Below are 27,227 nucleotides of genomic sequence, written 5' to 3' on the forward strand. Positions count from 1 at the left end.
CCTCTTTTATAAACTGATACAAACAAGTTAGGTATTGCCCCGTCAAGGCTGATTTCCCCACTCTGGCACTTTGAGTGCAGAAGGTGGGGGCCCGCAAGGATTCTAAAAATTAATACTGGCCACTCCAGGCCTGTATTAAACTCCCAAGGTTACAGCTTTTCTCTGACCTGGGATGGGTAGATGCTGCCACCACCCAAGTGCAAAAATCCCTTTTGAGAACCCAGGAAGGCACACTTGGGAATTCCTTCCTGTGGGGTAACCACAAGCCCTTCCCACCCCCGGAAGAGCTGACAAAGAAAACAAAGGAAATCAGCTGTTGCCATCAGCTAAGTAAACAACATACGCACAAACCTCTTAGAGATACAAAAATCCAATCCTGTTCTTTAAAAAGGTAAATTTTATTAAAAACAAAAAGAAAGAAAATACATCTGGAACTTAGGCTTTTTGCTAGGTTTAAAAAAAAAACAATTACAAGGATTAAGCATCAAGATCGCTTCTTGAGGTCCAGCTTAAAGGTTACAAGCAAAACAAAAGCACCTGGGCTTAGCACAGAGGAGTCCACAAGCCATAAAGAAATAAGAGAGAGAAACCTCATCGCATCTCCCTAGACATTTCGTGATCTACTTACATAGCTTCGGTTTCAAATGAGTCGTTTCTAGGTATGCTCTGATTATTTTCATACCTGGCTCAAGCATTTACAGTTTGGCTCCAGTCCTATCCCTGCTCTCCGGGAGAACAACCAGATAGACAAAGGGGGAAGTTTTTTCCCAATTTTAAAAAGTTGTAGCATTACCATTGGCTCTTCTGATCAGGTGCCCACTCCCTTCCTTTTACCTATGGACTTTTTTTAACCCTTTACAGGTAGAGCAAGTAGAGAACAACTGCTAACAGGGATTTTATAGCTAACTGACTAGCTGGGTGTCCATAAAAGGGAGCTACCCTTTCCCCCCCCTCCTTCATTTATCACAGCCCCTCTGACATAGTTAGTTACATCCTTTACCTTGTACATGTGGGTTCAATCAAAACATCTCTATCCATCACCCTGCCATCCTGATCTTATCCTTAGGACAAGTCAGTGTGTCCCTGTATTATCTTTGGGGAGTATGTTTACACCATACCCTTGTATCAGGGTGTTCTAGTGCTATCCTTCTGGAATGTGTTTAAGTGAATACTTAGTGGCTACGAGTGCTTGTGTTTTTGCAACACCAGCCCTGTTCTTGCCAAGTTCATGTATCAGATATAGAACCTGCAAGCACGCATCTGCTTTGTAACAGGTCCTGACTTTAGTTCAGACCTCATACCAGGCTCCTTATACCAGACCTAATGTCTCAGGCTCTCTCTTTCTCTTACATTGGTCTTTCCTCTGTTTGATTAGGAGCAAGTACTTGAACCTGGGTCTCCCACATCCCAGGTGAGTGCCCTAACCACCAAGGCTTGTACAACAACTGATTGTGCTCAGCCCTGTCTGGAGCATAATGGAAGACATAACCCTCAGCCCAAGGAGTTCACAGCCTAAACAGGAAACAGTTCAAACACACATGCATGGGTGATGTGACAGGGTCGGGCTAGATGGCTATAGGAGAGTAATAGAAGGCAGATATGTTAGCCCCAGGCTAAGTAGGTCCCTTTTCCCTGGGTAAATAACAGGGAAGGTTCCAGAACAATCAGGAACCTTCTGGAGACAATTAAGACAGGCTGATTAGAATACCTACAGCCAATCAAGAAGCTGCTAGAATCAATTAAGGCAGGCTAATCAGGGCACCTGGGTTTTAAAAAGCAGCTCACTTCAGTTTGTGGTGTGCATGTGAGGAGCTGGGAGCAAGAGGCACTAGGAGTTGAGAGTGAGAATCATAGAATATCAGGGTTGGAAGGGACCTCAGGAGGTCATCTAGTCGAACCCCCTGCTCAAAGCGGACTGTTGGAGGACTGAGGTGTACAAGCATAATCAGACACCAGGAGAAAGGTTCTATGGTGAGGATAAAGAAGGTGTTGGAAGGAGACCATGGGGAAGTAGCCCAGGGAGTTGTAGCTGTCACACAGCTGTTCCAGGAGGCACTCTAGACAGCTGCAGTCCAAAGGCCCCTGGGCTGAAAACCGGAGTAGAGGGCGGGCCCAGGTTCCCCCCCCCAAATCCTCCCAACTCCTGGTCAGACACAGGAGGAGTCGACCTGGACTGTGAATTCAGAAAAACGGCCAAGCTGAGGGCTGCCGTGAAGCTGCAAGGTGAGCAAATCCGCCAATAAGCGCAAGACCCACCAAGGTAGAGCAGGAACTTTGTCGCAGTGACTATATAAAGATCAAATCACAAAACAATCCAGCTTGTTAAAAATTCTAAGCACTTGTGTCTCTGGCTATCACTCAAGGCTTTGTGGACAAAGTTATTTGCTTAGAAAGTGTGTGAGTGCTGCTTTGGGTGAACACCTTTAATAAGTTGTGTCATTTTGCTTTTTAAAGTAAGGGCCAATAAGGTTTTAACTAGACTAGGAAAAATGTCAAAGCAGCTAACAAGAGCTGGCTAAGCCCAACCTAAACTCGACCACCTTTCCTTGTCTAGAAAAAGCTTAACTTTTTCATAGACAGTGTAAAATGACTTTGACTTTGGAAAAAAAACCGATATACATATATGTAAACACATACTTTGTGCAAGGAAGTAACAAATTTGGCTCTAGACATTTGCGCCTGTACTAACTGAAAATTTGAAGTAAAATACTACTAAATCAGAATGGTAGCATATCACACCCACTTTGGACTTAGCTTGCACTGGTGTAAATGACTACATGAGGTCATTGGAAGAATCAGGTCCACAATGTGTATATGTATAACTATAGTGTGTGTACGCACACAAAGCAATGTGCTTAAAATAAAAAATCTGTTTTTCTGCCATTATTCTTTATTACTAAAGAATTATTTATTATTATTACTATGCTGTTTGCATAAAAACACAAGCTTTTGCTGTTTATTCCTCACTTAGCCATATTGTATTAGTTTCCCCTTCTATAAAACTAGAAAAATTATACTTGCCCACTTTTGTAGATAGCTTTGAGATCTAGGACCAGATTTTCAGCTGGTGTAAATTCACACCTTTATTCTGGCCCTTGCTCATGAAAAGTACTGTGTAATTACTATATATCACTAGTCAGTGCCCAAATATGTCATCACAGTATTATCATTATCGTGTGACACTAAAGGACAGGTGGATGTTTAAAGACCACATATCCTATTTACAAGCAAAATAATCTTCAGAGTGAGGCAGGGAGGAAAAATAATTCAGAAAATATGGCATGCAGCAGCAAATCGGACTTCCCCCGATTGCCATGAGTTTTCAAAGATAATGGCCAATGGCTCTGCAATCACATCCGCCAATTCCTTTAGCACTCTCGGATGCAACGCATCCGGCCCCATGGACTTGTGCACGTCCAGCTTTTCTAAATAGTCCCAAACCACTTCTTTCTCCACAGAGGGCTGGCCACCTCCTCCCCATGCTGTGCTGCCCAGTGCAGTAGTCTGGGAGCTGACCTTGTTCGTGAAGACAGAGGCAAAAAATGCATTGAGTACATTAGCTTTTTCCACATCCTCTGTCACTAGGTTGCCTTCCTCATTCAGTAAGGGGCCCACACTTTCCTTGGCTTTCTTCTTGTCCAGGTAATCTCCACGCCGGATTTTAGCATTGAGAGGGAAGAAAATGAAGTAAGAAAGGATACAGCCGTGGGTAGGAGAATGCATATAAGGAGGAAGGGCAGTGTGGATACCAGTCTAACAGGTTATATTGGCTGTAGAATGACCATGCCTAATAGGGTGCAGAATGTGAGTGAGGCCAAACAGCAAAAATTAAGATGTTTGTAAATCAATGCGAGGAGCCTAGGTAACAAAATGGAGGAACTAGAGCTACCGGTACAGGAAGTGAAACCAGATATTCTAGGGAGAACAGAAACATGGTGGAATAGTCGTCATGACTGGGCTACAGGTATTGAAGGGTATGTGCTGTTTAGGAAAGACAGAAATAAAGGTAAATGTGGTGGAGTAGCACTGTATATCAATGATGAGGTAGAATGTAAAGAAATAAGAAGCGATGGACTGGATAAGACAGAGTCCGTCTGGGCAAAAATTACATTGGGGAAGAAAACTACTAGGGTCTCCCCTGGGATAGTGCTTGGTGTGTGCTATAGACCACCGGCATCCAATCTGGATATGGATAGAGCCCTCTTTAATGTTTTTAATGAAGTAAATACTAATGGAAACTGCGTGATCATGAGAGACTTTAATTTCCCAGATATAGACTGGAGGACGAGTGCTAGTAATAATAATAGGGCTCAGATTTTCCTAGATGCGATAGCTGATGGATTCCTTCATCAAGTAGTTGCTGAACCGACTACAGGGGATGCCCTTTTAGATTTGGTTTTGGTGAGTAATGAGGACCTCATAGAGGAAATGGTTGTAGGGGACAATCTTGGTTCAAGTGATCATGAGTTAATTCAGTTCAAACTAAATGGAAGGATTAACAAGAATAAATCTGCAACTAGAGTTTTTGATTTCAAAAGGGCTGACTTTCAAAAATTAAAGAAATTAGTTAGGGAAGTGGATTGGACTGAAGAACTTATGGATCTAAAGGCAGAGGAGGCCTGGGATTACTTTAAATCAAAGCGGCAGAAATTATTGGAAGCCTGCATCCCAAGAAAGGGGAAAAAATTCAAAGGCAGGAGTTGTGGACCAAGCTGGATGAGCAAGCATCTCAGAGAGGTGATTAAGAAAAAGCTGAAAGCATACAGGGAGTGGAAGATGGGAGGGATCAGAAAGGAAACCTACCTTATTGAGGTCAGAACATGTAGGGATAAAGTGAGACAGGCTAAAAGTCAAGTAGAGTTGGACCTTGCAAAGGGAATTAAAACCAATAGTAAAATGTTCTATAGCCATATAAATACGAAGAAAACAAAGAAAGAAGAAGTGGGACCGCTAAACACTGAGGATAGAGTGGAGGTCAAGGATAATCTAGGCGTGGCCCAATATCTAAACAAATACTTTTCCTCAGTTTTTAATAAGGCTAAAGAGGATCTTAGGGATAATGGTAGCATGACAAATGGGAATGAGGATATGGAGGTAGATATTACCATATCTGAGGTAGAAGTGAAACTCCAACAGCTTAATGGGACTAAATCGGGGGCCCAGATAATCTTCATCCAAGAATATTAAAGGAATTGGCACATGAAATTGCAAGCCGATTACCAAGAATTTGTAATGAATCTGTAAACTCAGGGGTTGTACCGTATGATTGGAGAATTGCTAACATAGTTCCTATTTTTAAGAAAGGAAAAAAAAGTGATCCGGGTAACTACAGGCCTGTTAGTTTGACATCTGTAGTATGCAAGGTCTTGGAAAAAATTTTGAAGGAGAAAGTAGTTAAGGACATTGAGGTCAGTGGTAAATGGGACAAAATACAACATGGTTTTACAAAAGGTAGATCATGCCAAACCAACCTGATCTCCTTCTTTGAGGAAGTAACAGATTTTTTAGACAAAGGAAATGCAGTGGATCTAATTTACCTAGATTTCAGTAAGGCGTTTGATACGGTGCCACATGGGGAATTATTAGTTAAATTGGAAAAGATGGGGATCAATATGAAAATTGAAAGGTGGATAAGGAATTGGTTAACAGGGAGACTACGCTGGGTCCTACTGAAAGGTGAACTATCAGGCTGGAGGGAGGTTACCAGTGGAGTTCCTTAGGGATCAGTTTTGGGACCAATCTTATTTAATCTTTTTATTACTGACCTCGGCACAAAAAGTGGGAGTGTGCTAATAAAGTTTGCGGATGATACAAAGCTGGGAGGTATTGCCAATTTAGACAAGGACCGGGAAACGATACAGGAAGATTTGGATGATCTTGTAAACTGGAATAATAGTAATAGGATGAAATTTAATAATGAAAGGTCATGCATTTAGGGATTAATAAGAAGAATTTTAGTTATAAGCTGGGGACGCATCAATTAGAAGTAACGGAGGAGGAGAAGGACCTTGGAGTATTGGTTGATCAAAGGATGACTATGAGCCGTCAATGTGATATGGCCGTGAAAAAAGCTAATGCGGTCTTGGGATGCATCAGGCGAGGTATTTCCAGTAGAGATAAGGAGGTTTACCGTTATACAAGGCACTGGTGAGACCTCACCTGGAATACTGTGTGCAGTTCTGGTCTCCCATGTTTAAGAAGAATGAATTCAAACTGGAACAGGTACAGAGAAGGGCTACGAGGATGATCCGAGTAATGGAAAACCTGTCTTATGAAAGGAGACTCAGGGAGCTTGGCTTGTTTAGCCTAACTAAAAGAAGGTTGAGGGGAGATATGATTGCTCTCTATAAATATATCAGAGGGATAAATACCGGAGAGGGAGAGGAATTATTTAAGCTCAGTACCAATGTGGACACAAGAACAAATGGATATAAACTGATCATTGGGAAGTTTAGACTAGAAATTAGACTAAGGATTCTAACCATCAGAGGAGTGAAGTTTTGGAATAGCCTTTCAAGGGAAGCAGTGGGGGCAAAAGACCTATCTGGCTTTAAGATTAAACTGGATAAGTTTATGGAAGAGATGGTATGATGGGATAACATGATTTTGGTAATTAATTGATCTTTAAATATTCATAATAAATAGGCCGAATGGCCTGTGATGGGATGTTAGATGGGGTGGGACCTGAGTTACTACAGAAAATTCTTTCTTGGGTATCTGGCTGGTGAATCTTGCCCATATGCTCAGGGTTTAGCTGATCGTCATATTTGGGGTCGGGAAGGAATTTTCCTCCAGGGCAGATTGGAAGAGGCCCTGGAGGTTTTTCACCTTCCTCTGTAGCATGGGGCACGGGTCACTTGCTGGAGGATTCTCTGCTCCTTGAAGCCTTTAAACCACGATTTGAGGACTTCAGTAGCTCAGACATAGGTGAGAGGTTTATCGCAGGAGTGAGTGGGTGAGATTCTGTGGCCTGCGTTGTGCAGGAAGTTGGACTAGATGATCATAATGGTCCCTTCTGACCTTAGTATCTATGAATCTAAGTAGAAAAATCAGTTCTAAGAAAAATAAACTTGTCCTTAAAATCTACAGCAATAGTTGGTATTTTATACTTATTTGTTATTTAATGTGCTGAATTTGGTTAAAATTGGGTTCTCCCTGATATTGTGTCCTCCAGTTTTATGCAAAGCAGTTTTCCTTGGTTACATTTTACTCAATGTTTTAAACCAGTTTGTAAAAAAACAGGACATTAATTTATAGTTTGTTTTAGGGCCTCTCCCTTCACACGTTTCTTAAACTACAAGTAATCAAAAATGCAGTTTTCCTTAAAAAAAAAAAAAAAAAAAAAAAAAAAAAGGGAGGGGGGAGGGGGGTTTAAGTTGTATTTTCCCAACAAAGTTACAATCCTCTACCATAGTCAGTTTCAGTGCTCTGATAGACTTGCCATCATTCATAGGAATTAGGCCTGACTTGTCTCAAGAGATCTCTATTAGTCACTCATGCAAGTTTCAAATAATTAGATGTAACATACTTATGGGTTTGGTTCTAGATGCGAGATCTCCAACCCTGGAATACGATAGCCTTCATCCCAGGTTGAGTTTGTCTGAGGATCGTCTTACAGTAAGCTGCAGCTGGAGGAGGAAATTTTACCCTTCTAGCCCCCAGAGATTTGATAAGTTATGGCAAGTCTTGAGCAAAGATGCCTTCTTCTCTGGAAGCCATTACTGGGAAGTGGACGTGCTTCATGCTGGACAAGGATGGTGGATTGGAGCAGCGTTCCCTTCAATCAAGAGACATGGAGACTCCGAAACTTGTCGACTAGGGTGGAACAGAGCATCCTGGTGTATAAAAAGGTTTGACCTTGAATATTGGGCATTTCACAAAGGAGAGAGGACCCTGATCCTAACACATGACGATCCCGAACGAATTGGTGTTTTCCTGGATTACGAGGCTGGCATCCTCTCGTTCTATAATGTAACGGATGGTATGGCCCACCTGCATACGTTCCGCTGCAAGTTCACAGAGCCTCTTTACCCAGCACTTAGGCTATGGGAAGGTGCAATAACAATCTGCAAACTGACTTAGGAAGTGATGAGACAAAGAAATGGAGCCTGCTTTTCAATTATGTGTGTGTAAAACTACTTTAAAAGGAGTTATAAATTAATTCTCCCAGATTACAGCAACCATGCTGTAAGGCTTTAAAGGGTGTAGCTACAGGTATATTTCTGACTCAATATTGATCACTAAAATGTGATTCTCAGTACCCAGTTTAGATACTCAGGTCTTTGTCAAATCAAATACCCCAGAAGGTACTATTATAGATGGGTGATTTTTACATGATTGTATTTTCAAAGTGCTCTTCTGCCATTTATGAATGGCATCAGGTTATGGAATTGTAAGAATCCTCCTCAGGGTGTCTAAAAGACTAAAGCAATTTTACACTGTTTTTGTAGTGGATTGTGGCTTACAAAATAGAACACTGTCCTATTTTAAATTACATGATAGCTATCATAATTTTTGCAACTGACATTTAGAACAGGAGCTAGCAGTCCATTTTATTAAACTACTACCCTACCTCCAGCTGGTTGGAGAGATTACCATCTTGCCATAGGTATAACTCTGAGCTTGGTTTATGTAAGATACAACTTTTAGTTTAATTTTGTTATTTGTCTGAATTTGGAGAAAGATCCAGTAACTGAAATAGCTCATGGTAAAAAGCTTCCAAGAACAATCGAAGGATTGCTTTCACTGTTGCCTAAAACTCATTTCAGATTTTCCTGGAGTAAGGGCTTCTATATCTCCACTATCTAGTGTTGTTCGGCTCCAGTAACTAGACCTTGAATTGAGCTGATTTAAGTAGTACAGCACACTCGCCACTGGTGGAAGCCTGTCCTACTGTTTTACAGTCAAACTTTCCGTAGATGCACTCCTCCAGAAATGCACACTGCAGCAGTTCTGAAGGTGGCCACCCTTCACCCATATACTAGCAGGGTATTGTGAGAGGAAGCACTGTGATGCTGTACAGCTCCCATTTGGAAGTCGGAGGCATGTAGAAAAGGACCATCTCCACCTTAGATTCTAGCTGCATTGTCACTTCCACCACAGAGCTTATGGAGCTGGGAGATTTTACTTTAATTTCTCTCCAGCTTTCTAATTTCAAAGGCACTCAATTATTGCTGCTTAATGAGGACAGTGTTTTAACACACTCACATGCAAGTGGGTTGTTATGCACACCCAACTTTACAAATACAGTAACTTTGAGAGCAACAGTCATAAGAGTGGTGGCTTGTTCTTTTCCCAAATCCATAATACTTAAACTTCAGAATGATTTCTTAGATTATATCCACAAAAGTCCTTTTTCTAGTGTAGACCCAGCTGTAGCACTTTAACTACTGTATTTGCTAACCTTGTGAGAGCACAGGCCTAGCAATGCCAGAGGCACACCTACAATAATGTTCTCATCTGTATTGTAGTGCATGGGATATTAAGAAAAATGCAAGGGCTAGGTCTCCTTGTTAAAATGAAATGGCAAAGTTGCAGTTTTTGTTTGACAAACTTGATTCATTTTTGTTTTAAGTTTTCAATAAAAATGTTTATTTTAACAATCATTTAGCATCATCTTCTACTAAGGCAAGCATACTGAATCAACTGAAGCTCACAATCATGATTCATACAATTTAAGCAAGAAACTGAATGAAACAACCTCTTCCCATCTTAAATGTATAGGCACTGCAGTAGTACGTTTAAGATAAACATTAAGCAGCCCACACCTCTGCTTATATTGTCAGGGTGTCCAAGATACCTAAAGTCATAGGAGGTAGAAAGTTCCATCAACATAATTGATAAAAATGACTTTATCAATTCTAATAAGGTATTTCTCCAGTTATTAAGGTAACTGAAGAGTATTACCTGCAGCCCATAGCTGCCATTTCTCCTAGCCTATAACCCTGCATGCAGGAGCGAAGCAGCAGCCATCAGTTGGCAAGGAGCAAGGCTGCTGTAGCAGGAGGCTGCAATTCTCACTGTAAAGGAGATGATGGGGAGGAAAGGTAGCCAGGAGACACTAATGATTTGTCACAGTGGAGCAGAAATGCTGTACGTAATCCAGTCTCTAGCATCAGATGATTAAAGGTGTTTACAAAAAAAAGAAAGGTCACTGGGAATATTTACTGCATAATTGTCTAATGAGACATGTTTCTGCTAGGATAGTTCTACTGAGACTGGTACGTGCATATTGACATCTTAGATCTAGATCATCCCAAAAGGAACCTGTACATACTGTTCACTGAAATAAACCATCACCCAAATAACCATTACTGCGAGATCATGACAATGAGCAGTATACAAGACATTTCTGAACAGGATCTTTGGTGATGTTGAAGATTACATCCTTTTTTAGCACAATATTACACAACTTCTAATAAAACTGGGTTCATAATTTCATGGCAAATATCTTTTTGCCAACATGACATAGAAATTCCGTTCAGATTCTCATACCTAAATCCCTTCATTTCTAATGTACCATGCTATTAATTCCAAAGAGTATGGCTGCAGTACTGTACTGCACAGCATGTTATGAACAATACAGAAGTGAATGCTTACATTTAGCATTTCACTTTTTTAACATGATTTTCTATTGCATCCTCAGTGATTGTTTCATCTTCTTCAATGTTTATTTTGACCTTTTTGCCAACCAGATCAAAAATTTCTTCTGGGAGGTATCCTTTAGGTTCTCCCACCTTCACTGTGAGCATGGCAAGAGTCAGCACCGTACCTTCAGGGATAGGCACTTTTGCCACCACGGACTTTCCCAGCTACAGAAATACCAACAGAAGAGGGTTAGAAAATTGAGCCAAGTGCATTCTAATTCATAAAGTACCAAGGACAAGCGAAAGAGATGGAAAATGAGGTCTTTTTCTTACCAGCTACAAAGAAAACTCACTGACTTTCCTCTCTCATGTCTGCTCTACTTTCAAAATGCACTCATTTCAAATCAGTTTAGCAAAGATGTCTTAGTATGGAAATCTTCACTGTAAATATAGCTGAATGCCGCATTGTATTGAGGGCAAAGGTGTCACCCAAATGCTTTCTAGAATCAGGAGTGTGAATGATTGGGGTTCTTCTAGTCACAGTGAAGAAAGCCTACCTTCCCCCAGACTGGTCAGGTTACTAGAAGAGAAGAGGTCTATGGATGCCTATGGCTCAAGCCTGACTCTACCAGAGGGCACTGCAGCCAACCTTTGGTTAACTGGAGCTGCACTGTACTTGCCCACCTTGGCAAGATTATCAGTAGAAATATTTATATGCTGACAAAACTAATGAATGAATTATACACAGTAGTAAGTCTGTGCTAACAAACAAACTCTGGAGCATTAGAAGTGTCTACACATGAATGCTGTTGCTGCTATCAGCAGCAAAAGAGTTTGGGATGGGGATGCAGAAGGAGCAATATTAATGGGAGTAGAAGAGGATCTGCAGTTAAGTTTGCAAGTAACTTCTCCTACATACTAAACAAAGAACAAGTAGTTGTCAGTCTAGTTGGCCTTTAGCTACATGTGAATTCAAAAGGAAAGTTACCTTTTCATTACAGGCCATTTCACAGGGCAAGAGCTGTTTGACTGGAGACCCCATTGCTTTTTCCACCAGACGGATCGTTCTCACCAATTCTGCCAGTTCATTCGGCTCCAGGGATGCCTGGTGATCACTTCCTTTCCATGTTTTGTCCAAAGTCACATGGCGTTCCAGTACTTTAGCACCCATAGCAACTGCTGCTACTGAAATGGCTACACCAGTCTCATGTCCAGAATAGCCAATGGGGATATCGGGAAAAGCTGACTGATACGCCTTGAATTACAACAAAGTTGATCTGAATTATAAGGATATCAATTTCAGAGTCACAGAGAGCAAATGTAACAATGCCTGTAAGTGAATATACAGACAACTAGTGTCATAAAACAAATGGTTGGCTGTTTAACAGGTAAATCCTGCTTTCAATTAACATGAACTAGATGCACTGCACTACTGACTAGCCTGATTTTGTTTAAGGGGTTCACTGGGACAACCAGCATGAGTAAGGAAGGGTTGGCTCATTGTACCTTAAAACTTCTCTGGTGTTTTTCCTAGTTAAGTTGTATCCGTCAGCACCTAAACGCCAAAGGTAGTGGGTTACACTAACAATGTGTGTCTCTGTTCCCATCCAAGAGTCAACTGGACAGAACCAATTTAAAAATGTCTATGAAAGCCTTTGGATACAGATTAACTTTAAAATAAAGCACCACACATAACATTGCAGCAGAGGATACTTCAGACCTGATCCTAAAAGTGCTTATATATGCATGAATAGTCTCACTGAAAACAATGCAACTACTCATGTGCATTTTGTTAAGCATGTACTTAAATATTTTCAACAGTTTTGCAAACATTTATTTTCTTACCTCAGTATCCTTAGTAATTACAAATGTCCATGTGCCTACTACCAACAGGAACATACTATCTCAGGGCACAGATGCATTTTAATCACATTCTTGCTTTTCATTGGAAATATTAAAGTTTTCTGACCTGACCTACTATCTAGGTTCTTAGTGTCTGATTGCCTACACATTTTTGTTTTATGCCACGATAGAATGCAAGCACAAGATAATATTTCCATGCATATTTCACACCCAGCACCGTTTAAGTGTGCATGTATCGACTGATAATAAATAAATCAAGTTTCTTGATGCCACATTCTGCCAATCAGGGCTCCAGCAGAAGCTTTCACTTTGATCCTTAGGGGAACTAGAGAAACATGATATTTTCTGCCCTCTCAGCAGCAAATACCAGCATCACCAAGATCTAGGAATTGAAGTAAAAGTGCATTATTTCATCTGTGCCCTGCCTTCCCTATACGCTGTACATTACATATGATTCACTGACCGTTATCACATGGAGGTTGACATCTTCAGGCTGAAGAGGGTAAGCACTAGTGCACTGGAGAATGCAGAAGTTGGGATTGATCGGTTTCACAAGCTGATAAACCTTGTGCATTGTGTCCATTGACTGCATCCCACTGGAAATTACCATTGGGCGACCTAGCCGGTAAAACAAACGGTCATTTTTCTCCCAAGGCTTCATGACTTAGGGCTAATCTATATATGAAAGTTGCATTGGTTTAACATAAGATGTGAATTTAAACAGATTCGGTTATACTGGTCCAAAAGGTTGACTACTGCTATTTCAGTGCAAGAGTGGCTTATTTTGACATAGCTGAAACTTGTTCCAAACTGATTTAAGCTAAAGCAATATAAGGTTGGTTAAACTAAACTAAGTGTGTCCACACAGCCTTTTGTACCAGTTTAACTAAATCAGTTTAAAAAAAAAATCACACCTTTAGTTAAACCAGTGCAACTGTGTGTGTAGAGAATCCCTGAGATGTCAGAGCTACTAGATCACCGCACCTAAGCATTTATCAAGAATTTCATTTTGCTGTCTGAAATTAGTTAAACTAGAAAGAATGTTATGCCAGCAACAAAAACACCATGTCTGTTGTTCACTTAACGCTAAAATACACTACGAGCAATTGCATTCTATTTAAAGATGCATGATATTAAGTTTGCCTGATTGCTAAAACTGATGCTGTGACAGGTTGAGGGTATGTCTGTGTTAAATTGCTAACCTCATTTTGTTTCATGGGCTCTAAGCCAAGAGGGGAGAGAGCAGGGAGGCAGCTGGAACCCAGAACGCTCCTAGCTGAAGGACATGGGAAAAAGAGGAACAGAGACTGTTTTAAAACAGGGGAGCTTCTCTAAGAAAGGGGCCAGACCACAGAGACATACAAGACGACTAGGCTAAGGAGGCAGGACAAGCTGACTAGCCTATGGATGCTGATCACACCGAGGACTCATAGAATGGGTGAAATCGGGAATGGGGGGGCACTGCATTTAGGACTGTTTGTTATTTTCTAAAGATCTATATCTCTCTACTGTACTTTGTTAAGAGTAAATTGTTTGTGATTAAGAAATCCCGTTGCTATGTCTGTGTTCCTTGCTTTCCTGCCATGCTGTCACTGAAGGGGTAAATAAAGCTCAGAGTGCCCACAGAGAGGTGGAGCTTGGATGGAACATGTACAAGCAACTGGGGGCTTGGGAGAGCTAGGTCACTGGTTTTGGGGTCTAAAGTGGCTGGACTGCAGGGACCAACTGCTCAAGAAGGATGTTAGATATGCACTCTACACCTGGGAGTGTGCCTGAGAAACCCAGAGCTAGAACCAGGGGCTTAGACGTATGTGGGCTCCAGCAGCTGGCTTCATGCACAACAGACTGGTGGTCCATTTAGAGAGAGCGCTTGGGCCAGGCTGTAACAGACGATATCTAAAGGAATTCACAAGGAGACATAATCTGAAACTGAGAAATTACTGAAACTGTCTCAAGTGGGAGGTAAATGGTTGGGACCTGATATACTGGGACTCAGTGACGGTTAATAAAAAAGTCAAAAATAAAACCATTCACCTTTCTTTGCTGTTTTTTCCAAATATGGAAAATTGTTTGTATCCCCTGATCCTACTTTAAAAAATGGAACATCCAGTTCATGCAGAAACTCGACCGCCATCTATGAAAAGAGAACACATTTTTTTTTTTTAATTCCTAAAATTGCCAGTCCCCCTCCTACTCAACATCAACAAAGAATCACCCACAGTGGATAACTAAGCCCTTCTTTTCCATAAGAAAGACTAGGTAATTGTAACAAAAGTACTTGATATTCAAGGCTATGCACACACATACTCCAACGAAAACGTATCCCTATAGTATCAATCACACCACTTCCCACTCCCGGATCAGGGACAACATATTGAATGCATGGGGCCAAATTCTGCAGACTAACACCCTGTGAAATCCCAAACAGCACTGAATTTGGCCCAAGAAGTTTAGTCTAGCAAGATTAAGTATAGTGTCTACAGTGTGACTAAATTTACTGGCCAGGAAAGGTGCTGGATAGATAGAGCTAGAGACTGATATTGGCTGTCCATGAATTGCTTTGAGATCCTTGGGGCTATATCAAAGTATCTTTGTTGCTATCCACAGAATGAGGAGCAACAGCACTAGCTTCACCACATCGATTTGCCTATGTGCCTCCACCATGAACTGAAGGTCCCACCTCTAGGCATCAGAGAGTAGTGCAGCTTCCAGGTGTTTTTAATCTTTGGCCTCTCTCAAGTGACATTAATCAGATTCAGCTGAGCTGGTGATTTTTGCTTCAGGTGGTAGTGTAGCCATGATATAGGAGAGGTAGGGGAGGTAATATCTTTTGTTGGTGAGAGAGACAAGCTTTTGAGCTTACACAGAGCTCTTCTTCAGGTCTGGGAAAGGCACTCAGTGTGTCACAGCTAAATACAAGGTGCAACCATTTTTTTAGCATACGTAGTTAATGTATTGTGAGAAACTGTTACGGTGAAGTGGCCAGTTAACACTTCCACAGTCAAAGAAGAGTTAGTGGGTTACAAGTTGTGGTAATAATAAAGACACTTAAGTCCATGATTTTTAGTGTCTAGCAAAATTATAAATTTAAGCTCTTACGCATGTCTTTTGAAGGTATTAGGCAGGTTCCTTTGAGGATGAGGCCTGAGAGGTCAGAATGGAGTGATCACTTTGTGAAAAGTGTTCACCCAGAGGTAATATGGTGTTTTTGACTTATTTTTCTGTGTGAGTTCATTGTAGAGCATAGTGATTGTCTGGTTTCACCCACATAGTTCTTACTGGGGCATTTAGTGCACTAGATGAGATATACCACATGTTGTGATAGGCATGCGTAGGTCCCAAGGATTTTGAATGGTGTGCTGTGGGGGGTGGGGGTATTGATCATCATAGCGGTGGACATATGTCTACAGGTTTTGCATCTGTTGTTATGGAGAGGGTCTGGGTGCCTCTTTGAGTTGATGCACCTTGGTCTATGGGGAGCCTGCTGGTGATTTTTGTGATGTGGACCTTTGTCCACTAGGAATGGACTAAGATCAACTCATTTCACTCATCAAATGGTAACAACTTTCAGCCAGTTATCAGCTTGGGCTGGATTTGAATCAATGACCCCAAAGGTGAAAGGTATCACCAACCTTCTGAAACAGTGATCAACTCCTCTCTTAGGACTTTGTTTTCTGGAGGCCCAGATGTAAATTACCAGGTGGCTACTTTTGTTTATAGAATGCTTTCATTCTAAAGAGAAGGGATCCCCCCGCCATTTTTTAAAATAAAGAAGTCAGAATAGAAAATGATACAAGTCTCTAAACTATTTAGAGGTTCTATAATTGTATATTTAAGAGCTGTTTATTCAGTAGTTAGAGGATAGCAAGAAAAAAAATTATTCCTATTATGGGAAAAATTACTTCAGAACTGTTAAGTGGCATCTGGAAAAAATGTTACCACCCTACATAGGAAGCCAGAAGACACTTCTATTTTATAAATGCAACTAAGAAGATACATATAAAGCTGCATCAGAACATGTGAAATATTAACAGCTTTTCGAAATGTTAATTATACTCAACCCTCTTCTAAAAACTTATGTGCTGCAGACAAAATAATTCAGGTATTATCAGAGATCATGCAATGACTGCCATTACAATTGTAATTGGCCTCTAAGTAGAGGAGTCATCTGGAGGAATTAAAAATAAAACCATTATCAGCAGAGCTGTTACAAAACTCCTCCACACTTGCTCTGTTTTGGGAAGACATTAGAATAGCTACACAACTTTGTCAATGCTGGAAAGGACAGAAAATTCTGCAACTCATTAATTGTAGTTATGGGGTTTATTTAGAGGCTAAGGCCCGGATCTCCAAAAGGTATTTACTCACCAAACTTGCACTGAAGTTAACAGGAGTTAGATGCCTAAATATCTTTCAGGATCTGGGTCTAGGATTTATGCCAGAAAGAGGAAAAACAAAAGCAACTATGATCTATTCTAATTTGCCCCGCCTCTATGATGCTAAATCAAATTTCTTGTGCTTACGCTGTTGTAGCTCTTCATAATTATTTGAACTAAATAAACAAATTAGATTTGTGGCCCCCTGTTACCACTGAAAGGGCTTGGGGAAGATTACACAAAATAGAGATTTGGAGCCCAGCCCTTCTTAAGCATAACAGCTATTTTCTAACTCTATGCTAATTTTCTAAAAATATATGTTCTAGGAATTATTTTGGGGAAATTCTGTGGCCTGTGTTACTCAGGAGGTCAGATTAGATGATCAGAATGGTCCCTTCTGGCCTTGGAATCTATGAATCATTTCTTATGAAAAGTTGGCAAATCGTATGGGAGAGATTCAAGGAATAGGAAATAACCTTGAATGACGCACACGGTGCACACAGAGTGGTTCACTGGGACTCTGTTTTATCTTCACTACAAATTGGAACAGAGTAAATAAAGGAGTCACTCACTTCCTTTATACTTTACATTAATCAAAATCTCTTCCTCATATCATTAACAACTTAACTCTACATCTTCTATAGCACAAAATTCTATTAGTTATGTTCAGTTTATATTACAAATTGAAAAATATTTCACTGCATGAAGCATTTACAGTCAAAACAATAGTCACGATGAGGGCTGCAGGCAGCTCCTTAGACAAATACATTATGCATTTGTGCCTTTTTGGGTCAATATTGTCAAATAAATTAGGAGGGCTGCCTCAGTCACAAGATAGCAGCATCCAAAGTAAAAAAGAATTTATCCTGGAAGGTGCTAAGCAACTTCAGCTAGCCATTGGGAGATGGAAGGGGCTTGGCACTTCATGATAAGTGTTTCGTACTTTGTAGATCAAACACCAAATAATGAAGGGCGGGGTTTTCAAAAGTGTCTCTTTGAAAATCCCACTTTAAGATCCCAGATGTAAGAACACATGAGGGATTGTTGGGTTTTATTTGTTAATGTAAAAGTTCACTATCCATTATTTAGCAAGCCTCCCTGACTTGAAGGCAGCATGAAGTGACCCATAACAGTATTTTTGCTCATCTGTTTCTAGGCCAAAATTGAAAAGCAAAGTTTATCAGACACTTCAGCTGAAACACACTGAAAATGAGACTATACCTGTTGAATTTTCCAGTTAACAGACTTCAGCTATACCTCATGTTCAAAGGATTATCTGTTAACATCAAGATTATGTGCATAACTGAACTCAGCAACTACAACAGTTGAGGATTACAGAGGGCCTTTTTATTTCTTTAGACACACACACACCTTTGATGGAAGCAGCAGAATTATAGGCTTCATGGAGAAAATGTGTTTATAGGAGAGGACTTGAAGGCAGAGTGGGTAAGAGACTGTCAGACAGGATCAGGGTGTTTCGGGAAGAGGGAGTTGGATGGAAGGATTCCTGACCAAAGAGTAGGAAAAGACAACAAAAGGGACCATTAGTTTTGTGGTTTGGGTCATGCAAAGGGGGTATGGTGGCTAGCAAACAGACAAAACTGCAAAATAGCAGCAAAATAGCAGGGGCAGGGCTGAGAAAGGCCTTGACAGGAAAGGAATTTGATGCAAAGTGAACCTGAAAGGAGGAGTGGACCATAGACAGGGTAACATGTAACTTGGGAGAGTTGCCAAACTCTTTTGTAACCAGGTTTAAACTGATAAAGATCAAGTTATTCAGAATTCTGGCTGAGACCTTTTCTTTAACTTGCTCCATTGTGTGTTGGTACTTCAGCGTATGAGAAAATGTATTTGGGGGACATTGGGTAGGAAACATATGCAACTGTAACTGGGGGCTAGTCTACACTGGCAACAGTAAAGCACTGCTGTGGCAGCACTTTAATGTGGCTTGTGTAGTCATGACAGAGCGCTGGGAAAGAGCTTTTTCTCTCTCTAAAACACCGACCTCTATGAGAGACATGGCTCCCAGCACCGGTGCACTGTTTACACGGGTGCTTTACAGTGCTGAAACTTGTTGCACTCAGGGGGATGTTTTTTCACACCCCTGAGCGAGAAAGTTGCAGCACTGTAAAGTGCCAGTGTAGACAAGCCCTGACACACAATGGGACTGATTTAGGACAAAGTTGTACACTGGCTCTAATTTTCATTTGTTTTGTAGTTTAGAGTCCAAACAGACCCTTGATGTTAGTTTAACATACAAATCACACAATACTACAACTGTATTAATGCAAGAATTGCATTTTGCTCTCTGTCCCACTATAGCTCATGTACCTCATCCATGCCAGAGGCTGTGAAGTAGATGCCTATCTCCTTTGCATACTTTTGCAGCTCTCGATACTGGTCATGACTGAACTCCAGGTGGCGCTTGTGCTCTCCATAAGTCTTTCCCCAGGAGTGTTTGGAGGTATAGGGCCTCTCCAGGGCTTTTTTGTTAAATTTGTGCTCCAACTCACTCTTCTGGAACTTGGCACAGTCTGCTCCACACTCCTGAAAGACATATCATCTTAGAATCTGCACAGGACAGGTGCCACTGAATCTATAGTTCATAAGTACTGCTGAAAAGAAATACACAGAACCAAAGTAACAGTCTGACTAACATTCTCATTTTAAGACTTATTTTCACATATAGCAGCGTCTTCTATCTTTGACAGAACTAACGAAAGTAACTGTGTGAGGGTGTCCGTAAAAATAATTTAGGATCACATGCAACAAAGACAAACATTTTTAAAAACCATGTATGTGTACTGTCAACTAATCACATCAATTATTTCCATATTGAATATCAGCTTTTATATAGAAAACACCGATCCTCTATAGACACCTTACTAAAGAGTGCTATTTGGAAGTTCAGTGAAAATAACAAAATATAAGTCAAAGTTGCAGTGCCAAGTGGACAGCAATCATTCATACACCAAGCATATATAGTACAGGTAGATAGTTCCTTTTCAGTTTCTTATAAGATTTTTACAATCTCTTGCTTTATTAGGTAAAATCTGACACACTTGTTCAGTCCCCCATCAATTTTTTTTTAAGTTGGGAAAATGGTTCAGATGTTTTCAATTACAGAATTGGGGAAAAAAGCAATTTTTCTATTTAAAAATGCAGCTTTAAAAAAAAAACAGCTCTGGCACCTCAGTGGGAGATGAAGAAACTTAAAATTTGACAGGGATATAGTGCCAAGTGGCAAATGTGCCTTTCATGGATAAGATTCAAATCAGCTCTGATTTACCAGAGGGATAAGGGTTAAAAAAAATCCTCCATTCTTCACAGTTGCACACTGACTTTTATTATACAATAACACTCTGTATGGTACATATGGCTCCATACATGTACTCGGTCATGTGGTGAATGAGGCAGGATCCTGCATAAACAGTATGTGATCATATAGTCAAAGGAGGACCATGGTAGGTTAATTGGGCCACTTCCTCCTTTCACTTCACTAGCTTTAGATAAATCTTTTTCAGTGTGACACGTCACCAGCTAGGAGAGGACTGCTGTCCTGCCTCTAATCTTGTGGGGCACCTAGGCCAGCTCAGAGCTCCATTGTGCCAGCAGATGCCCACGGGCTCTCACTGACCTGCACTCCCAGGGCTCCCTGATCTCTGGAGAGGGTATGTGGGAAGGCAGTGATGCTGCTGGGGAGCGGTGCTGAAATTCACTGCTCACAGGGAGCAGTGAATAGGACACCCCATCCTCTTGCAAAGCTTCTGGGGTCGCCCCACCCCTGAAACCTGCTCCCCCTCCCCCTAACACCCCTGCTCCCTTATAGACCCTTCAACACAGCATGCCTGCCCCACCCCTACAGCCCCCAGCGCCCTAGCTTCTCCCCAAGCACACATACAGAGCCCTTCCCCCAGAGCCCTCGCCCCTACAGACCCTTCCCCCCAGCGCTCTCCAACCCCCACCCACTCCCCCAGAGCCTCTGCTCCCCACAGACCCCTCACCCCTACAGACCCCTTCCCCACACCCTCTGACCCCACCCACTCCCCCAGAGCCCCTACTCCCCACAGACCCCCTCACCCCTACAGACCCCTCCCCCAGCGCCCTCCGACCCCCACTCACTCCCCCCAGCGTCCCTGCTCCCCACAGACCCCTCACACCTACATATCCCTCGCCCGAGCGCCCTTTGATCCCCTCTCACTCCCCCCAGCAACCCTGCTCCCCAGACCCCTCACCCCAGTGCCCTCCGACCTCCACCCACTCCCCCAGAGCCCCTGCTCCCCACAGACCCCTCGCCCTTACAGACCCCTCCCCCCAGCGCCCACCAATCCCCAGCAACCCTGCTCCCCACAGACCCCTTGCCCCAGCGCCCTCCAACCCCCACTCACTCCCCCCAGCAACCCTGCTCCCCACAGACCCCTCGCCCTTACAGACCCCTCCCCCCAGCGCCCTCCGACCCCCAGCAACCCTGCTCCCCACAGACCTCTCGCCCCAGTGCCCTCCAACCCCCACTCACTCCCCCCAGCAACCCTGCTCCCCACAGACCCCTCACCCCTACAGACCCCTCCCCCAGCGCCCTCCGACCCCCATCCACTCCCCCAGAGGCCCCACTCCCCACAGACCCCTCGCCCCTACAGACCCCTCCCCCAGCACCCTCCGACCCCCACCCACTCCTCCAGAGCCCCTGCTCCCCACAGACCCCTCACCCCTACAGACCCCTCCCTCAGCGCCTCCGACCCCACTCACTCCCCCCAGCAACCCTGCTCCCCACAGACCCCTCCCCCCAGCGCCCACCGACCCCCAGCAACCCTGCTCCCCACAGACACCTCCTCCAAGCGCTCTCCGACCAACACCCACTCCCCCAGACCCCCCCTAGACCCCGCCCCCCAGACCTCCCGCAGCCTGCTCCCCACAGAGACCCCGCCCCTTTGCTCCCAGCAGAGCGCGGGTCCCTTCAGCCCCGCCCCGGCCGCGCGCACCTTGACCATGCGGATCATCTGCTTGGCAATGGCGAGGTCCCCCTGGTGGTTCTGGCCGATCTCGGCGATGATGAAGCAGGGCTGGGCCCCCCCGACCCGCCGGCCCGGGCACAGCTCGAACTCCAGCGGCATCGCGGTGCGCGGGCGAGCGAGCGCGAGCCCCAAGAGCAACGGCCGCCAACCGCCACTGCCCCCGCCCGGCGCGCCACCGCCAGCAGGGAGCCCGGGCTCTGTCACCCCGGGCCTCAGCCAATCCCCGCAAAGCAGCGCCGGCGGAGTCCCACCAATCAAAGCGCCTCATGCGCGCACGGAAGGGTGGGGCTAAGGAAGGTCCGGGTCCGGTTCGGGCGGGTGCGAGCCGCGCGCCCTCTGAGGGGCTGGTTCCCGAGGCAACCCAGCGCCTGATGCCAGCCGGGGCCTAGCGGGTGCCAGCCCTTGGGAGTGCATTGCACGGTGGTGGGCGGGAGGCCCGCGCCGTCCCGAGAAAAGGTCTAAGGCAGGACCCTGAAGAACCTGATCTTTCTCAGTTCAAACCTGGTTCCGACAGAGTTTGGCAACGCTCCCGAATTACATGTGACCCCGTCTGTGGTCAGCTCCTCCTTTCAGGTTCCTTCACTCTGCGTCAGGTTCCTTTCCTGCCAAGGCCTTTCTCAGCCCCCCCCGCTGCTGCTTTGCGGTTGTGTGCGGGGAATTGGTGCTGGTGTGGGAGTCTTCCCGAGGCGCTTTAACGAACGGGCGGTAGCTGTGGGCGTGGTGGTGGAAATCTGTGAGGGCGCTTAAACCATTTGTCCAGAAAATATCATTGACCTGTCTGAGATATATCATTCATATCCTGGTGTATTTGTCCAGAAATTCTTCTTCGAGGTGGTCCATGAAGAGGTTGGCATATTGGGGGACGCTTACCCATGGTTTTGTTATTGTTATGGGTGAGGATGAAATGGATGAGGCTGGTGATGTGTTCGGGGTGGATATCTGAGGGTTGTCTGTTATTTTATAAATATTTGAGGCAGGCAGCTACACTGTCATTGTGGGGGATGTTGGTGTATAGGGATGTGACTTCCATGGTAGCAAGGATTACCCTTCATGCAGCAATGGATGATTTTTCAAAGCCAGTCTCATGTTTTCCTGGGAGGAGGGAGGCTGACATGATTTTTAATGTTTGCGGTTGACAATATTGACACCACCAGTGAGCCAGGCAATTTAAACACTTAATGCCTCACCCACCCTCCACTTGGTCCCCACTCTTAGCCTCGCCTCCCATTGTCGAGTTCCTTTGAAGGATGGGGGAGGGAACTATTTGTACTCAGGGGAGTGACTATTGAAATGGTGTCCTCTAACTCACCAGCCCCACTCCCAGTACGTGTTCAGAGTCCTGGCTGCTTACTTTAGTCACAAAAGGACAACGTTACTACTTTCTCCTGCAAAGGTGATGCAGCTATGAGAGAGCCATCTGGATTCTTTTCTGGCTCACATGTCATAATCAGAATTGTTAGCTAACGGGGACAGAATTGTTAATAAGAGGGGCATGATACAATTATATGAAATAATATGAATGGAAACATTACACTGGAATTTTTTTAAACCCCCCTCCAACATACACACACACACACTTTGGTAATTGAACCACTTGCGATCTATCTGCACTTCCTAAAGATATTTGCAGTTAGTTCAAACAAGCTAATAGATGGAGATCTCCTGATACATGGATGGCACACTCCCATATGTATCTTTCTACCCCAAACATCACACTTCAGTCTTGACAAAGCATGGTTTAAAACAGATGGGTTGTTGTTGGAACCTAAAACCTTAGAAATATTAGATAAGATTCTTCATATCATACGTTTCTGAAATTTCAAATATCTTGTCAGTCATGAATAAGGCCTTTGTTTTCGGTTTGTGTTTTATTTAATTTTTCCCAGAAATTTATCAGAATTTATTATTACAACAACAAAAACTGCTGAAAATCAGTGCAAAAAGTATTAATAATTGTTCTGGATAAATATCGGGGTTTATTTTGGTGGACAGAAGGACAGATTTTCATTTTTCTTCCCATTTTAGTGTGTCAAATCTTTAAACTTATCTGCTAACAGCTTGAAATGTGTACGTGGTGGGCGTGAGATTCATCAGTACGTTCAGAAGCGCACACACTTCAGAGTTTGCATGCGAGCCTGTTTGTTTATCGCGTGTATCTTCTAGACTAATACATAGCCTTACTTCAACAGGCAGCTTTGCATATACACACAGACTAATGTATTGTAATACATATATCTCATGCAATGTATTGTATTCTAATAAAACAACTTATTTTTTATATATTTGAATTATACAAAAGTAGGGTGAAAATCAGAAAAAAATGAATACTACTTTTTGTAAAACCCAGAATTTTTTCCCGTAAAAATCGGTTTAAACTGAAAACAAAAGGGTTTAGTCATGAATCAAGTGAAAAATAGCAGTTATACCAGTTCAGCTTTAAGCATCTACTAGATACATTTTTAATGACATCAGCATTTGATCCTATTCACCATAACCCCTTATTGGCAGGACAAATGCAGTAAAAATGATCAAAAACAATAAGCTTACTCTCTAGCATCTAGCCACTGCGTGGTAGGTTACCTGGCTAGACAGACTGGTCTGTTCTGGTACGTCAGTTGCTGCAATATCTATCAGCAATTTGGATCATTTATATTATATTTTTATTTTATTTTTCACAGCTCAGCAGTAGAGTTAAGGCTGCCTGTCCTGCACACAAAGATATGTGTACCACCACTTCAGGTTGGCTTTCTGATATGCTCCCATTGCACAATGGACTCAGTGCTTACCCATCAGTAAGGCTACGTTTTAGTCATGGGTATTTTTACTAAAAGTCACGGGCAGTAAACAAAAATTCACAGCCTGTGACCTGTCCATGACTTCTACTATATAACCCTTGGGAAGTTCGGGGGAGGTGGGGGCACCACGGGTGCTGGGGGGGGGGGAAGGGTGGGCAGCAGCGTGTGGCCATGCCTCCACCTAGGAGCTGAGCAGGGGGGATGTAGCCACTTCCAGGGAGCCCCCCAGGTAAGCGCCACCCAGAGCCCACCTCACCCCATCCCAACTCTGCTGCTGGCGGGGGCAGGCCTGAGATTGCCCAGCAGTGGACGATGCGACTGGCACAGGGGCTGCCTGAGCTGCCCCCAGGCCAGACGCACTGGCTGCTACAGAAGTCACGGAAAGTCACGGAATCTGTGACCTCCATGACAAACTTGCAGCCTTACTCATTAGTGTGTGTGTGTATATATACTTTATATATATATATATATAATTGCAGAACTCCTCCATCTCCTCAGAAAGAGGATGGGGTGAAAGCTCCTTCTGGCTTTTTGTTTTTTGCAGCCCTGACCTACCCTCTTCATCTGGGCCTGATTCTCCACTGCCTTGAACTTTGTGTAGTTTTTCCAGCTGGGTGAATTGGGAGGGGAAGGAGTGTAAGGCAGCCTAACGTACTGATGGAGCTGGGCTCTGTTCCATTTTACTCTGCTCCTGCATGTCTCAAAGTATTTTAGGTCCAGTAATTCCAGGCTGGACTCTTTATTTGCAGATTTAGTACCAAATCTCTTTTCTACCAATGTTTGAAGGTTTTATTTCAGAAGCAAAGGTGATGTAAGAAAAATACTCCTCTTCCATGAGGCTTCACCATTCAGAATGTAGCAAGAGAAACATACTAATGTCTAACTTACTTTCCACCCAAAGAATGATGACATTGTGATAGGCATTTGGATTAGTGAGATAAGAAGCTAATTGTTATATATGTACAGCAGGTTTCTAGTCAATACATGTCAGTTATTCAGGTCAGCTGTGTTAAGAGAAATAATGAGCAGTATGTTTGCTTTTGTTGGATGTGGTAGTGTTTTACTGGCATTTAATGCATTTTAACCTCAGGAAAAATGAATGTGTCATTGATCACAATTTGCCAATTCAATTAGGGTGGATGTGGATGTGAATTGGCCTCGTCAGCACTGACCCCCCCCACTCAGTAAGGCAACTCCCATCTTTTCATGTGCTGTGTATTTATACCTGCCTACTGTATTTTCCACTCCATGCCTCTGATGAAGTGGGTTATAGCCCACGAAAGCTTATGCCCAAATAAATTTGTTACTCTAAGGTGCCACAAGGATTCTGCGTTGTTTTTGTTGATACAGACTAACATGGCTACCCCTCTTGAAATCTGTTTTAAGTGTATTAATGGAGTGTTGGTGAAAAGTGCTGTATTGACAGCTCTGGAGAGACAAGTGCTCTGTGTATCCAGCAACACATTACCTTGAAGCACAACTATCTTTGTGTGAACTCAGGCTTTGTCTATGCTGCACTTTTGTTGGTAAAATTTTTTTCGTTCAGGGGTGTGAAAAAAGCAAACACACCACCGAACAACAAAAGTTTTACTGACAAAAAGCTGCCGGCTTTCTCCTGCCAACAAAGGAGCTCTCTCCTGCCGACAAACTGCAGCTATATTGTGCACCTTTGTAGTGGCACAGCTGTAGCAACACACCTGTGTCACTAAAAGGTGCGTAGTGTAGACATAGCCTTAAGTATTCATAGAGTAAGGTACTAAAAGGAAGTGTGGTGGAATCAGATCCTAACTAAAATTAACAGGGCAAAGTTTATAGTGTGGTTCATCTGGATTTATGTTACCTCTACTTGTTTCTGTTATGTATACAGAATTACTATTCTTTAAAGCAGTGGTTCCCAAACTTTTTACCTTGTGCCCCCCCCCCGGCCGCCCATCTGCACCTTCCCTGCCCTCCGGAGGTGGGGCCAGGAGCAGGGCGATGGCTCTGGGATGGGGTACGCAGACAGGGGTAAGAGGGCTGAGGCTGGGGCCATAGCTGGAGGCAGGGGCAGGAGCCAAGCCTCGGCCAGGGGCTGAGGCCAGCAGCCGGTGTCCCAGGTGCAGGGACAGGGCTGGCAGCTGCGACCGGAAGCAGAACCCCAGGAGCGGGGCTGGCAGCCAGATCTCCAGGCGTGGGGCAGGCAGCCAGGACCCCGGGAGCGGGGCCAGCAGTCGGAACCATAGGCGTGGGGCAGGCAGCCAGGACCCTGGGAGCAGGGCCAGCAGTCGGAACCACAGGTGTGGGGCGGGCAGGCAGCCAGGACCCCGGGAGCAGGGCCGGAGGTCGGAACCACAGGTGTAGGGCCAGCAGCCGGGACCTTGGGCACAGGGCCGACAGCTACGGCTGGGATTGGAGCCCCAAAAGCAGGACCAGCAGCCAGGACCCTGGGCATGGGACCAGCAGCCGGGCCCAGGAGCGGAGCTGTGTGGTGCTCCCTCCCCGACTCCTTGGGGGCTGGTCCAGGCCTACTGTGATCAGACAGCAAGTATGAAAAGTCGAGACAGGAGGTTAGGGGTAATAGGTACCTATATAACACAAAGCCCCAAATATCGAGAC

The 27,227-nt window shown here is 43.7% G+C and overlaps 2 protein-coding genes across 5 annotated transcripts in view; one reads left to right on the forward strand and one right to left on the reverse strand.

The window, feature by feature from the left end:
- Positions 1 to 19,147, forward strand: part of TRIM14 (tripartite motif containing 14) — a 46,518-nt gene extending 27,371 nt beyond the window's left edge. For 3 of the 4 annotated variants that reach the window (XM_084628433.1, XM_084628435.1, XM_084628434.1), the window contains one exon: positions 7,547 to 9,605. In XM_084628433.1, coding sequence (XP_084484559.1) covers positions 7,547 to 8,082 — 536 coding nt within the window. In that variant the 3' untranslated portion in view covers positions 8,083 to 9,605. Of the gene's footprint in view, positions 1 to 7,546; positions 9,606 to 17,981 lie in introns of those variants that run through there. The other variant, XM_084628436.1, reaches the window with a different exon arrangement.
- Positions 9,611 to 22,037, reverse strand: NANS (N-acetylneuraminate synthase). Its single transcript, XM_084628437.1, has 6 exons — positions 21,805 to 22,037; positions 19,157 to 19,372; positions 14,484 to 14,583; positions 12,913 to 13,067; positions 11,575 to 11,841; positions 9,611 to 10,811 (listed from the first exon to the last, which is right to left on the reverse strand). The coding sequence occupies exons 1-6, from the start codon at positions 21,934 to 21,936 to the stop codon at positions 10,602 to 10,604; spliced, it is 1,080 nt and encodes a 359-aa protein (XP_084484563.1). The 5' UTR covers positions 21,937 to 22,037; the 3' UTR covers positions 9,611 to 10,601.
- Positions 22,038 to 27,227: the final 5,190 nt, after the last annotated feature.

Source organism: Lepidochelys olivacea, assembly GCF_965140295.1.
Source record: "Lepidochelys olivacea isolate rLepOli2 genome assembly, chromosome: 5".
NCBI lineage: Eukaryota > Metazoa > Chordata > Testudines > Cheloniidae > Lepidochelys > Lepidochelys olivacea.